The following is a 12,401-nucleotide window of genomic DNA, read 5'->3' on the forward strand; positions in this document are numbered from 1 at the left end:
TAGAGCGCTCGCCTTGAGCTAAAGAGTGCAGGGACAGTGCCCAGGCCCAGAGTTCAAGCCCTACAACCGACAACAACAACAAAAAAAAGTGACAGACTTCCTGGCACTGGTGGCTCATGCCTGTAATCCCAATTATTCAGAAGGCTGAGATCTGATTGTTGTGGCTTAAAGGAAACCTGGGCTGGAAAGTCTGAAACTTTTTTTTGTTTTTCTGATCCTGGGGCCTGAACTTAGGGCCTGGGCACTATCCCTGAGCCTCTTTGTGTTCAAGGCTAGCACTCTACCACTTGCCACGGAGCCACTTCTAGCTTTTTTGAGTAGTTAATTGGAGATAAGCCTCTTCCAGGGACTTTTCTGCCCAGGTTGGCTTTGAACCACAATCCTGAGATCTCAGCCTCCTGAGTAGCTAGGATTACAAGCATGAGCCACTAGTGCCTGGCTCTGTGAAACTCTTATGTCCAGTTAACCAGCAAAAAGCTGGAAGTGGAGGTATGGCTCAAGTGGTAGAGCACCAGCCTTGAGTGAAAAAGCTAAGGGATATGCACTGAGGCCCTGAGTTCAAGGCCCAGTATTAGCACAGTAAGTAATTTCTCTCTCTGGTTTATGCCTGTAATCCAACTGGGAAGTTGGAAATGGGGCTGGACCAGGCAGAAAGCTAACAAGACCTCATGTTAACCAACCAGCTGGGTGTGGTGGCATGTACCTTTTATCTCTGCTGCGGAGAGGCATAGACAGGAAGATATGACTGATGGCTGCTTGGAGCAGAAACATGAGATGCTGTTGGAAAAATAACTGCAAAACAAGGCTGGGCGGGGTACAGCATCTGCCTAGTAAGTACAAGGCCCCAAATTCAAACCCAGTACTACAGGAAAACAAAATTCCCACGAGCCCCACTAGCCCTGAAAAGACCACCTTCAGAGGTCTTAGGTTCTACCTTTTATTGACACACAGGAGAAAGGGATTGGACACCAGTCCAGCCTTGTGAAAGTCCACAGCTCTGTTACCTCCCTCATACCTCAGCCCCAAATTAGCACCAAATGCAAAGATTTCCATACCCCTAAAGCCCATCTGAGGTTTCCTCACACACAGCCTTCCTTTCCTTCTCGTTCGGTGGTTCCTTCAAGGAAGGAGCCATTTTTAGGGATGAGAAGCTACCCAAAGCCCAACCCTGACGTCCAGTGCCTGGGAGGAGGCAGGTGAGTGACGGGGCAGCTGACAGTATAACCCCACTGCCCTCCTGGGGCTGCTTCTGCCTGAGGATCCAGGAAGAGCTATAGGGTCACTCAGCTCTGATTTCATGTCCCAGGAGAGCTGCCATGACAGGAATGGGATGGGAGGTGGCAGGGATGGGGGAGCAGGGGGGTATGAAGGACATACTAAGAGCAAGTTTGAGGCCCTCAGCCTGGCTAAGAGTCAAGTGATGAGCATAGGAGATGTGGGTGTGGGGCCAGCAATAACGCTAGGCAACCCTGGACACTGCAGTCCCAAATTGACTCTGCAGCTCCGAGCATCTCGGGGAGGGGTTTGGGTTTGGAAGAGCAAATGGCTTCGAGGTCTGTGCTGTGCATTGAAACCCAGGGCTGGTGGGAAGCCCAGGGACGTCTCCCCTAGTACTTGTCCAGGGGCTCCCAGAGTTAACAGAGAGGTGTGGGGGGGGACTGTTGGCAGGCCAGTCTCCTGCCACTGTCCCCCTAACAGAGGGCTTCTGTGTCTGAGGCCAGGCCCTCAGAGTTCCTCATGGACCCGTTCCTGGTCTTCATCTGATTTAAGCTTGAGCTCCTCGGCTATGATCTTGCCGTCATGGTTGCGGTCCTGGTTCTGGAACATGTCCCCTATGGTTTTCTCAGGGTCTTGCCCAGGTAAGAGGCGTCCCTTACCCTCATTCACTTGAGCCTTGATGAATGAGGAGAACTGTGGGGAGAGGAGGGCAGGAAGTGAGGATCATGATGGAGTAAAAGGGCCCCCAGGTGGAAACCTGCCAGTGGCTTTTGTTGTCAGTTGTGGGACTTGAACTCAGGGCCTGGATGCTGTCCCTGATTGCTTTTGCTCAAGGCTAGTCCTCTACCACTTAAGCTACAGCACCATTTCTATTTTTTCTGAGTAGTTTAGTGGAGGTAAGAGTCTCATGAGCCCGGCACCTGTGGCTCACGCCTGTAATCCTAGCTACTCAGGAGGCTGAGATCTGAGGATCCCAGTTCAAAGCCAGCCTGGGCAAGAAAGTCTGTGAGACTCTTATCGCCAATAAACCACCAGAAAACCTGAAGTGGTGTTGTGGCTCAAATGATAGAGTGCTAGCCTTGAGCTGAAGAGCTGAGGGACAGCGCCCAGACCCAGAGTTTGAGCCTCAGGACTGTCCAACAACAACAACAAAAAAATCTTACTGACTTTCCTGTCGGGGCTGTCCTCCAACTTGGATCCTCAGATCTCAGCCTCCTGTAGCTAGGATTTACAGGTGTGAGCTACTAGTGCCTGGCTCTACCAGTGTTTTTATTCCCAGTGCCCTCCTCAATTCAGGTCGGGGAGAAAAGAGCACTGGTGAGGGTGTGGCCGTTGTTTAGCACGGCCTGTGAGGGCGTGGATGTGTGAGGGTGTGGCTTAAGTTTTGTCCAGTCTAGCTGGCTGGGAGGGAGAACCAGCTACACAAGTGCGGGGAGGAAAGGCTACGAGGCAATGCAAGAAAAGGGAAGGCAGGTGGCTCAGCACAGTAGGGTGGGCAAGGGAGGGTGAGTGTGGCCCGTGTTGGTGAGATGTAACATGCATGGACACCCACATCCTTATTGGGGTGCTTGTGACTGAGCTCCTAACCCACCTCCTCGGAGGGAACTTCTCCATCCTTGTTGAGGTCCATGTATTCAAACAGGTTGGCTGGAGGGTCCTGGTGCCACACGAACAGGTAGCCTGTGGGCAGCCCATCTTCCCGGGACACCAGTTCCACCTCAAAGAGCAGCACAGCACTGCCTGGCACACCTCGGGCTGGCAGGAAGAAAGAAACGAAATAGAGAAAGGGCCTAGAAAAGTCAGGGTGGGCCTGGCTTCCCAATCCACGGGCCCTTGGTTTCTCACTCTGGAGGTTATGGAATGAAGTATGGGATGTTTACAGAATCATCCCTGGCCCCTCTCACCAGCCACTGAAGCCTGAAGCAGCCAAAGGGATGAAGGAACACCAGTCAGACCCAGGACTCAGTCTCTCACCTCCACTTTCCCCATGGGCCAGGTGCGGAGGCACCACCAGCTGTCGCCTCTCTCCCACACACATGCCCTGCAGGCCCCTGTCCAGGCCTTCAATCACTTTGTTGGCCCCCAGGGTGGCCTCCTGGGGGACCCCATAGTCATGGCTGTAGGAGAAGAGTCACAGTTCAGCATCTGTTCTTGTTCCCTGTCAGTTCACAGCTGAATTCTCCCCCAGGTGGACTTAAGACAAACGCTCAATTCCAGAGACACCCCTCCTACAGCCCACCCACCAGCAGTGTGGGGGCCCAAGAATACAGGCATGGGGGTCACTTCTGATCTTGCCAGTGCCCCCTTCCCTCCATGGCCCTGAGGGCTCATCTCTCCAGTTGCCCCACGTAATAAGCCATCAGCAGGTAGGGTATCAGTAGCTCATGCCTGTAATCCTAGCTACTCAGCAGGCTGAGATCTGAGGATCAAGATTCGAAGCTACCCGGGGCAGGAAATTCTGTGAGACTCTTCAATTAACCAGCCAAGAGCCGGAAGTGGAGATGTCATTCATGTGGTTGAGTACCAGCCTTGAGCAAAAAAGCCAACAGGCAGCACCCAGGCCCTGAGTTCAAGCCCCAGTAATGGCACAAAACAACAAAAGCAAACTAATGCTGTCTTCCTCCGGTGCTGCCTTCTGAGTCACCTAGCACATATCTTGTCTCAACACTATCATGGCAGACTCTCAGATTCAGAGAGAGGAGCTGAGGCCAGGGTGCTCTGAGCAGGCCACCCACACCCATGTCCACCCACCTTCCCAGCACTATCCCTGCCCCGGACCCACGAGGAGAAGAGCTTGGTGCCATCCAGCAGAGAGCAGTTGTAGTGGTAACGAATGAAGTCCCCAAGCTTGGAGGTTTCATTGCAAGCCTCTGCAGGTCGGGACAGAGTCTGGATTTCCACTGGATCGGCAGGGTTGTGGAAGTCGACCACATGCACGTCAAAGATGAGCACAGCTGAGCCGGGGATCTTGTCTCCTGAGGTCACAGGGGGGTGTGGTCAGCTGGGAAGGGGTTCTACATAGGGCTGCTCACTATCTCCATGGAACCCAGACCAGGCAGCCCTTCCCTGCCCTGGGACTGCAAGATGGGACAGCATTTCTGTCCAGATTAGTGCTTCCCATATCTTGCTGTTGGGGTGAGGAAACAGGGAAGGCAGGGAAAGCCTTGTCCCACTTTTTTTTGGGGGGTGCTGGTCTTGGGGCATGAACTCAGGGCCTGGGCACTGTCCCTGAACTGCTTTTGCTTAAGGCTAGCTTCTATCACTTGAGCCACAGTGTCACTTCCAGTTTTCTGAGTGGTTTATTGGAGATCAGAGTCTCTCGGACTTTCCTGCCTGGGCTGGCTTTGAACCGTGATCCTCAGATCTCAGTGAGTAGCATGAGCCACTAGTGCCTGGCTAGCTTTTTTTTTTTTTTTTTTTTTTTTTTAGTTGTGGAGATAAAGAGTCTCTCACAGACTTTGCTGCCTGGGCTGGCTTTGAAACATAATCTTAGCCTCCTGATTAGCTAGAATTACAGGCGTGAGCCACCAGCCCCTGGCATATGCCACTTGTTATCTTCAGGGACCCTGTAATTCATCCTCCTGATCCATGATTACTGAGGACTCTACGGCACCCAGAGCCTCAAATTCAGATGTCTTGGCTTTCTGGGCTGTGCTGGATCGATTCTTCTATGAGGAAAAACACCTCTGTCCCCAGACCCAGGAGCGAACTGCCCTTCTCCACTGTGAAAGGGGATTGGGGACTATCCTGGAGGAAAAGATGGAGTCTACAGAGCAGGAATGGGACAGGTGGCCAGACTTCAGCAAGGGTGTTTCTGTGAGCAGAATCAGCTGAGGCTGCCGTCCCATGGTCCCATGGAGGCAGTTCAGAGGGGATCCTGGGAATCACCTTACTTACCAGTTCCATTCTCCCCATAGGCCAGGTGTGGTGGGATGGTGATCCTCCGGCGCTCCCCTATGCAAGTGCCCTGCAGCCCCTGGTCCATCCCGGGGATAATGTAGCCCTGCCCGATATAGGTATTGTAGGTGTGGTTGCGGGAGTAGCTGCAAATACAAGGCGAGGAGGGCCAGGGAGGGAGTCAAAGGGGCCCCTCCCCTTCCGTGCAGCTCAGAGTGGTCCCCCTGCCCCCCACCTGCCCTCCTCAAGAGTCCCCCTGACCTGGAATCAAAGACAGTGCCATCCATCAAGGAGCCGTTGTAGTGGTACCGCATGAAGTCCCCAGCCGCGGCTTTCCGGACACAGCCTGGGGGGAGCTCCAGCGTCTCTAGCTGAACGGTATCCTTTGGGTTGTGGACATCGATCAGGAGGACATGGAAGACCAGGGAGGCGTGAGGGGGAATCACAGTCCCTGGGGAGAGGATAGAGTTGGAGCCATACAAAGCGGGGGCAAACCAAGGCACAGAAAGGCCTAAGTAGACACCATGCCAAAATGTCTGCTCGGTGTTGCACCGGAGTGCTCCTCTCCCACCCTTGGCTCTTCCCTTGCTCCACACGGTCACCCATCCTCAGCCCACACTGAGCTTTTTTGCGTGACTCTCAATAAAGCAGCCCTTCTTAGCGAGACAGACACCAAGGGCTAGGCTCCACCTATTTGTACCACATGTGAACAATTGTATAGAGAGCTCTGGTTTTTTTCCCCCTCCTTTAAAGAATTCTCTTCACCTCTGCCTGCCCTTACCGTATCCTTTCTCGCCATAGGCCAGGAAGGGAGGGATAACAATCTTCCTTCTCTCTCCAGGACACATTCCCAACAGCCCCTGGTCCATGCCCTTGATCAGCCAACCTGAGCCCACGTAGGTGTCATAAGTGCCATCCCTACTATAGCTGTGGAAAACAAGGCAGAAGCAGGATAGGGTCCTAGTTCCTCTCCCTCTGCCACAGACCTCTCCCCCACCCCCCAAGCCCTCAGGGCTCCCCCTGACCCTTACCTGCTGTCAAAAGCAGTGCCATCCAGCAAGGTGCCATTGTAGTGGTAGCGGACAAAGTCGCTGTCCTGCACCATGCGGGGGCAGTGTGGCGGGCGCAGCAGGATGCTCACCTGCACCGTGTCTGCCTTGTTCCATACGTCCAGCAGGACCACATCGAAGTACAGGGTGGCATCGGGGGGGATGAGTCCCGCTGTGGGCACAGCAGCAGGGACTAACGTTTGTGATGGGGCATGGGTGGAGGTCTGAGAATCGTACTGGTCCCTGCTTTCCCAGCCCAAGCTGTGATTCCAGCCAGGGGTCCCAACCCAGCATCTACCTCTTCTCCTTCGAGACCCAGGAAAACCAAAATGCTCACTGTAGAAGCACCATTAATTAGACTAGGCGGTGCAATCGTGGCTGAGTCACTCGATGGCTCTGAGATTCAGCCTGTAGGCCCTCCCCGGCTGCCCCACCTGCCCACCTGTGTCCCAGGCTCCTCACCCACGCCGATGCTGCCGTAGCCCAGGTGGGGAGGTACAATGAGGCGGCGGCGCTCGTTGACACACATGCCCATGAGACCTCGATCCATGCCAGTGATGAGGCGACCCACACCCACCACGATGGCCACCAAGCTGCTTCGGTTATGGCTGGAGGAGAGGGAAAGGTAGTGGGACACGGTAATCTCAGGTGTGTATAGATGAAGATGCACACAGCTGCAGGGCCTCCTCCGCCCACAGAGGTCCATGCACACAGGTGCACACAGCTGCAAAGCTCCCTCCCTGTGCCTGGCGTGAGCACACACACACTCTTCACCTCTTCAAGTGTCTTTCCTAAGCTGGGCGGGAGGATGGGCTTCCTGGAGGGAAGTCTCTAGGAAGGGGGTCATTACCCTGGAGGGCCAGTGGGGCAGGGTAAACGGGCCTGTCTAACAGCACTTTGGTGTGCTGACAGCAAGAGTGGCAGGTATAGCTCCATTGGCAAAGGGGGCATTTACTGAGTGCTTACTATATGCCAGATTAAATGCTTGGCATTTCGTATTTGTTATCTGATTGAATTCAGTCCACTGTGATATGGACATTAGTTTTCACTCTTTTCATTCCCCCCGCCTCTTCATTTTTTTCCCTCTGTAGTGCTGGGGACCAAATCCAGGGCCTCATGCATGCTAGGCAAGTGTTCTGCCATTGAGCTACCTTCTCAGCTCTGTTTTTATTTTTCTTATGAGAAAATATTGAGACCTGAGAGACTAAGGCTGGGGACATGGCTCAAGTGGTAGAGCACCTGCTGAGCAAGAGCAAGGTCCTGAGTTCAAAATACTAGTGTCTCTCTCTGTCTCTGTCTGTCTGTCTGTCTCTCACACACACACAAGCCACATACTAGTGGCTTATGCTTGTAAGCCTAGGTAGTTAGGAAGCTGAGATCTGCAGGATTGTGAGTCCAGGCCAGCCTGGGCAGAAAAGAGTTTGCTAGATACCATCTCCAAAATAATTGGCAAAAAAGAAAAAAAAACAACAGGCCTGGAGGTATAGCGCAAGTGATAGAGTGCCAGCCTACCAAGCACAATGCTCTGAGTTCAAATCTCATTCTTTTTTTTATGGTCTGGTCGTGGAGCCTGAACTCTGGGCCTGGGCGCTGTCCCTCAGCTCTTCAGCTCAAGGCTAGTGCTCTACTGCTTGAGCCACAGAGCCACTTCTGGCTTTTTTCTTTTTGCTTATGTGGTGCTGAGGAATCGAACCCAGGGCCTCAGGCATGCAAGGCAAGTGCTCTACCACTGAGCCACCTTCCCAGCCCCTCAAATCTCATTAAAAAAAAAAAAAGCTGGGCACCAGTGGCTCACACCTGTAATCTTAGCTACTCAGGAGGCTGAGATCTGAGGATCATGGTTCCAAGCCAGCCCAGGCAGGAAACTGCATGAAACTCTTATCTATAATAAACCACTAGAAAATGGAAAGTGGTGCTGTGGCTCAAGCGGTAGAGTGCTAGCCTTGAGCTAAAGAGTTCAGGGACAGTCCCCAAGCCCAGAGTTCAAACCCCATGACAGACAAAAAAAGAAAGAAAGAAAGAAAAAGGAATGTTGGACACTAGTGGCTCATGCCTGTGATCCTAACTAATCAGGAGGCTGAGATCTGAGAATGACAGTTCACAGTGGTAGAGCACTAGCCTTGAGCAAAAGACATCAGGGTCAGCAACTAGCCCTGGAGTTTCAGCCCCACAACTGACAAAAACAAAAACAAAAAGAAAAAGGAAAAGTGAGGGAGGGAGAGAGAGACAGAGACAGAGACAGACAGACAGACAGAGACAGACAGAGAGAAGAGATAAAGACCTGAGGGAATAAGCATCTTATCTTGCCCCAGGTCATGGCTCTGGGATCTGTTGTGATCCAAGACATTCATTTTGTCATCTGTTCTACAAGGAACAGAAGAAAAAGAGAGGCCAGGGGTAAGGAATGGGGACTGGTTTGGTTTTAGAGTTTGAAAAAAACTTATTCTGAATTTGTGGCTATTACCTGTTTTCAGTTATATGCACTTTTTTTCCTTTTTTTCTTTTCTCTTTTTTTTTTTTTTTTGGGTCCGGTTGTGGGGCCTGAACTCTGGGCCTGGGCGCTGTCCCTCAGCTCTTCAGCTCAAGGCTAGTGCTCTACCACTTGAGCCACAGCACCACTTCCGGCTTTTTTCTTTTTGCTTATGTGGTGCTGAGGAATCGAACCCAGGGCCTCAGACATGCAAGGCAAGCACTCTACCACTGAGCCACCTTCCCAACCCCATTTTTTTTTTTTTTTTGTCAGTCATGGAGCCTGAACTCTGGGCCTGGGCACTGTCCCTCAGCTCTTCAATTCAAGGCTAGCACTCTACTATTTGAGCCACAGTACCACTTCCAGTTTTTTTCTGCTTATGTGGTGCTGAGGAATCGAACCAAGCGCCACATGCATGCAAGATAAGCACTCTACCAATGAGCCACCTTTCCAGCCCTACTTTTTTTCTGTGTGTATATGTACTAGGACTTGAACTCAGAGCCTGGACACTGTCCCTTAGCTTTCTCATTTAAGGCTGGTGTTCTACCACTTAAGCCAAGCTCTACTTCTAGCCTTTTGCTGGTTAATTGAAGAGTGTCTTGGCCTTTTCTGTCCAGGCTGGCTTTGAACCATGATCCTCAGATCTCAGCCTGCTGAGTAGCTAGGATTTCAAGCGTGAGCCACCAGTGCCTAGTTATTTATAGCTTTAAACTTGCTTGAAGTAAAGGAGGGGGGTGGGAAGATTTTATTTTGATCAAAGAGGGATGTGGATTAAGAAAGTTTTCTAGGGGTGGGAAGGTGGCTTAGTGGTAGAGTGCTTGCCTAGCATGCATGAAGCCCTGGGTTCGATTCCTCAGTACCACATACACAGAAAAAGCCACACGTGGCGCTGTGACTCAATTGGTAGGGTGTTAACCTTGAGCAAAAGAAGCTCAGGGACAGTGCCCAGGCCCTGAGATCAAGCCCCAGGACTGGCAAAAAAAAAAAAAAAAAGATTAAAAAAAAGTTTTCTAGCAAGGTTCTCACACCTATAATCACACTTATAACTAATAATCCTAGTAGGAGGCTGAGTTCTGAGGATCAAAACTAGTTGAGGCAGACAAATTCAAGACTTATTTCCAATTATCCAGCAAAAAGCTGGAACTGGTAGAGCACCAGCCTTGAGTGAAAAAGTTGACAACTCTAAGAGCAAGGGTTGTAGGTTGTGCTGCCATTTTCTGCCTGTATCTTGCTTTGCCTACCAGGCGAGTTTTATGTCTGGTCTGCTGCTGCTTCTTTTTTTGTCAGTCCTCAGGTTTGAACTCAGGGCCTGGGCACTGTCCCTGAACTTCTTTTGCCTAAGGCTAGCACTTTACCACTTGAGTCACAGAGCTACTTCTGGCTTCTTCTGTTTCTGTGGTACTGAGGAATTGAACCCAGGGCTTCATGCATGCTAGGCAAGCACTCAACCCCTAAGCCACATTCCCAGCCCTGGGGCCTGCTTCCTTCACAGTGCTGTTATGAAGGCCCAAACTCTGTACAAACTTCCAACACATCAAGGCTTTTGTTTCCACAGGGTCAAGACACAGGAGGCCTGCAGCACTGTAGGAATCACTAAACCATGATTTATCTATTTTTTGCTGGTCTTGGGGCTTGAATTCAGGGCCTGGGCACTGCCCTTGAGCTTTTCTCTGCTCAAGTATAGTACTCTACCTCGCAAACTACAGCTCTACTTCTGGTTTTTTTGATGATCAATTAAAGATAGTTTCACAGACTTTCCTGCCCAGGCTGGCTTTGAACTGCAATCCTTAGATCTTAGCCTCCTGGGCAGCTAAGATTAATGGTGTGAGTCACTGGTACCCAGCTAGGAACAGTGAAGTTTAAAGAGATGACAGCCCTTTGTCTTAGTCTGGATTTGAACCCAGCATCTTTGACTCTGGAGATCCTATTCTTGCCAAATGAACTGCCTATTTCCAAAGTCATGGCTACTAATGACCTGTGGGCTGAGGAGTACACTGTAGGTTGGAGAAGGTGGATTCTTTCCAGAGAGGGTTACTGTGACGGGACCTACAGTTTTCCCCAAAGGCTGACACATAGCCCTGCCTTGTACTCCCAACCAAAATGGACTTGCTGGGCAGACCAGCCGTCCAGATCAGGCCAGAAGCCTGTCTCTCAACCCCAAAAGCTGGCAAGATGGATGGTAGTGCTGGCCTGCGTGAGCTAAAATGGAGGAGCTCGCCCTGGAAAGCAAGGCACAAAAACCCTCTGAAATGCTCAGGGTGGCATGTCAGATTGTGACACGTGGACTGATCGTCCTGGCACAGAGTTATGCCCTACCCCCAGATCCATTTTGCTGTCTTAATTACAGTGCCCACCCTGCTTTTATCCCCACCCTAATCACGCAGGCACAGAATCTTAAGGTGAAAGCAGACAGGCAAGACAGAGTGGGAGGAAAGATAGGAGAGAAGGTTCCAGGCCAAAGGACCACCCAGGGTTCACATCCAGCAGGCTCCATCTTCTTCCCTCTCACTGTGGCTTTAAATATGTCAGCAGTGAGTTACTAGTGCACTTCACCTCTGATTATCAAGTACTCTGGGGAGGTTGGAGTTTGTCAAAAGGAACTGAGGTGAACTTCTGGAGCTGAAGGCTGAGAATCTGGGACAGGGTCATCTTTAGGGAACTATGTGGGAGCTTCTTTAGAGGGTGTTTTACAGGGCCTAGGGGAGTATGTATGGATACTGGGATGCAGAGTTTAAAAGAGAAAAAAATGGGGATCCCCAGCCTGGCATCAGTAGCTCACACCTGTAATCCTAGCTGCTCAGGAGGCTGAGATCTGAGGATTATGGTTTGAAGCCAGCCCCAGGCAGAAAGGTCCACGAGACTCTTTTCTTCAATCAATCAGCAATATGCTGGAAGCAGAGGTGTGGCTCCAGTGGTAGAGCTCCAATTCTGTGTAGGTGGGGGAAGCTGAGCAGGACTAAGGACCTGTGCGCGTTTAAGCCACAACCAGGGCACAAAAAGAAAAGGTCGGGAGTAGAGAGGGTTGAGGGGAAGAGTGTAGAGAACCCCAGACACCAGGAGCACCAGGAGCCGGGGCTCAAGGAAGAGACAGTCAGTCTGGTGGTGCCTAAACCATTACCTCGAGTCAAACTTCTTTCCGTCCTCAAAGGTGCCATTGTAGTGGTAGCGCACAAAATCTCCCATCTGCACTTCGCGGGGACAGGCCCTGGGGATGTGGTACCTCTCGATGACCACATCTTCCAGGGGGCCCGCGGCTGGGCTGGCTCGGCCCAGGCCCCTGTCCAAGGCCTGAAGCAGCAGCAGCAGCAACTGTGGTAGAGGAAGCCGGCGCAGGGTGTGGCTGTGGGAGCCCACCGGGGACATGGTGCCTGGAGCGAGGACGCGGGCAGTGAGGACGACTCGGGGGATCCGCAGCCAGCCGTCAACCTCCTTCCCTCCCCCCTCCCTTCCCCTCCCCTCTGAGGGTTGGCTCCCCCTCTTCCTGTCCTCCTTCCTTGCTCCCCTCCTCCTGGCTGGTCTACGTGGAATGGGGGCTGGGGAGACTGAGCTGGCCGGCAGGGGCCAGGCCGGGTGGTGATGGAACCGGAGAAGGCCCGAAGGCTGGGAGTTTAGAGCCCCAGGAATGGGCCACAAGAATCTCCAGATCCCCCTCCCTCCATCTCCACCCTCAGCCCAGTCCTGGGGCCTGGTGGGAAGGGGGTTCAGGAAAGATGAGAAGTCTGATGGGATCCTGAAAAGAAAAAAGAAAAAGAAAGAAAAAGTCCTGT

At 52.0% G+C, this 12,401-nt stretch overlaps 1 protein-coding gene across 1 annotated transcript; it reads right to left on the reverse strand.

The window, feature by feature from the left end:
• Positions 1–923: 923 nt before the first annotated feature.
• Positions 924–12,065, reverse strand: Fkbp10 (FKBP prolyl isomerase 10). The gene is made up of 10 exons (XM_042673655.1): positions 11,753–12,065; positions 6,627–6,772; positions 6,147–6,336; positions 5,897–6,042; positions 5,377–5,566; positions 5,116–5,261; positions 4,001–4,193; positions 3,193–3,335; positions 2,810–2,973; positions 924–1,911 (listed from the first exon to the last, which is right to left on the reverse strand). Exons 1-10 carry the CDS (start codon positions 11,995–11,997, stop codon positions 1,726–1,728), a joined length of 1,749 nt encoding a protein of 582 aa, XP_042529589.1. The 5' UTR covers positions 11,998–12,065; the 3' UTR covers positions 924–1,725.
• Between the last annotated feature and the right edge of the window lie 336 nt (positions 12,066–12,401).

Source organism: Dipodomys spectabilis, unplaced genomic scaffold (genome assembly GCF_019054845.1).
Source record: "Dipodomys spectabilis isolate Male_0828 unplaced genomic scaffold, ASM1905484v1 ptg000018l, whole genome shotgun sequence".
In the NCBI taxonomy this organism is placed as follows: domain Eukaryota; kingdom Metazoa; phylum Chordata; class Mammalia; order Rodentia; family Heteromyidae; genus Dipodomys; species Dipodomys spectabilis.

Coding starts and splice junctions, on each gene's coding strand:
- Fkbp10 (XM_042673655.1), bottom strand. CDS start 11,997: ATGTCCCCGGTGGGCTCCCACAGCCACACCCTGCGCCGGCTTCCTCTA. Junction 6,337..6,626: donor CTACGGCAGCATCGGCGTGG/GTGAGGAGCCTG, acceptor CTGTGCCCACAG/CGGGACTCATCCCCCCCGAT. Junction 3,336..4,000: donor GGCACCAAGCTCTTCTCCTC/GTGGGTCCGGGG, acceptor CTTCTCCTACAG/CCATGACTATGGGGTCCCCC.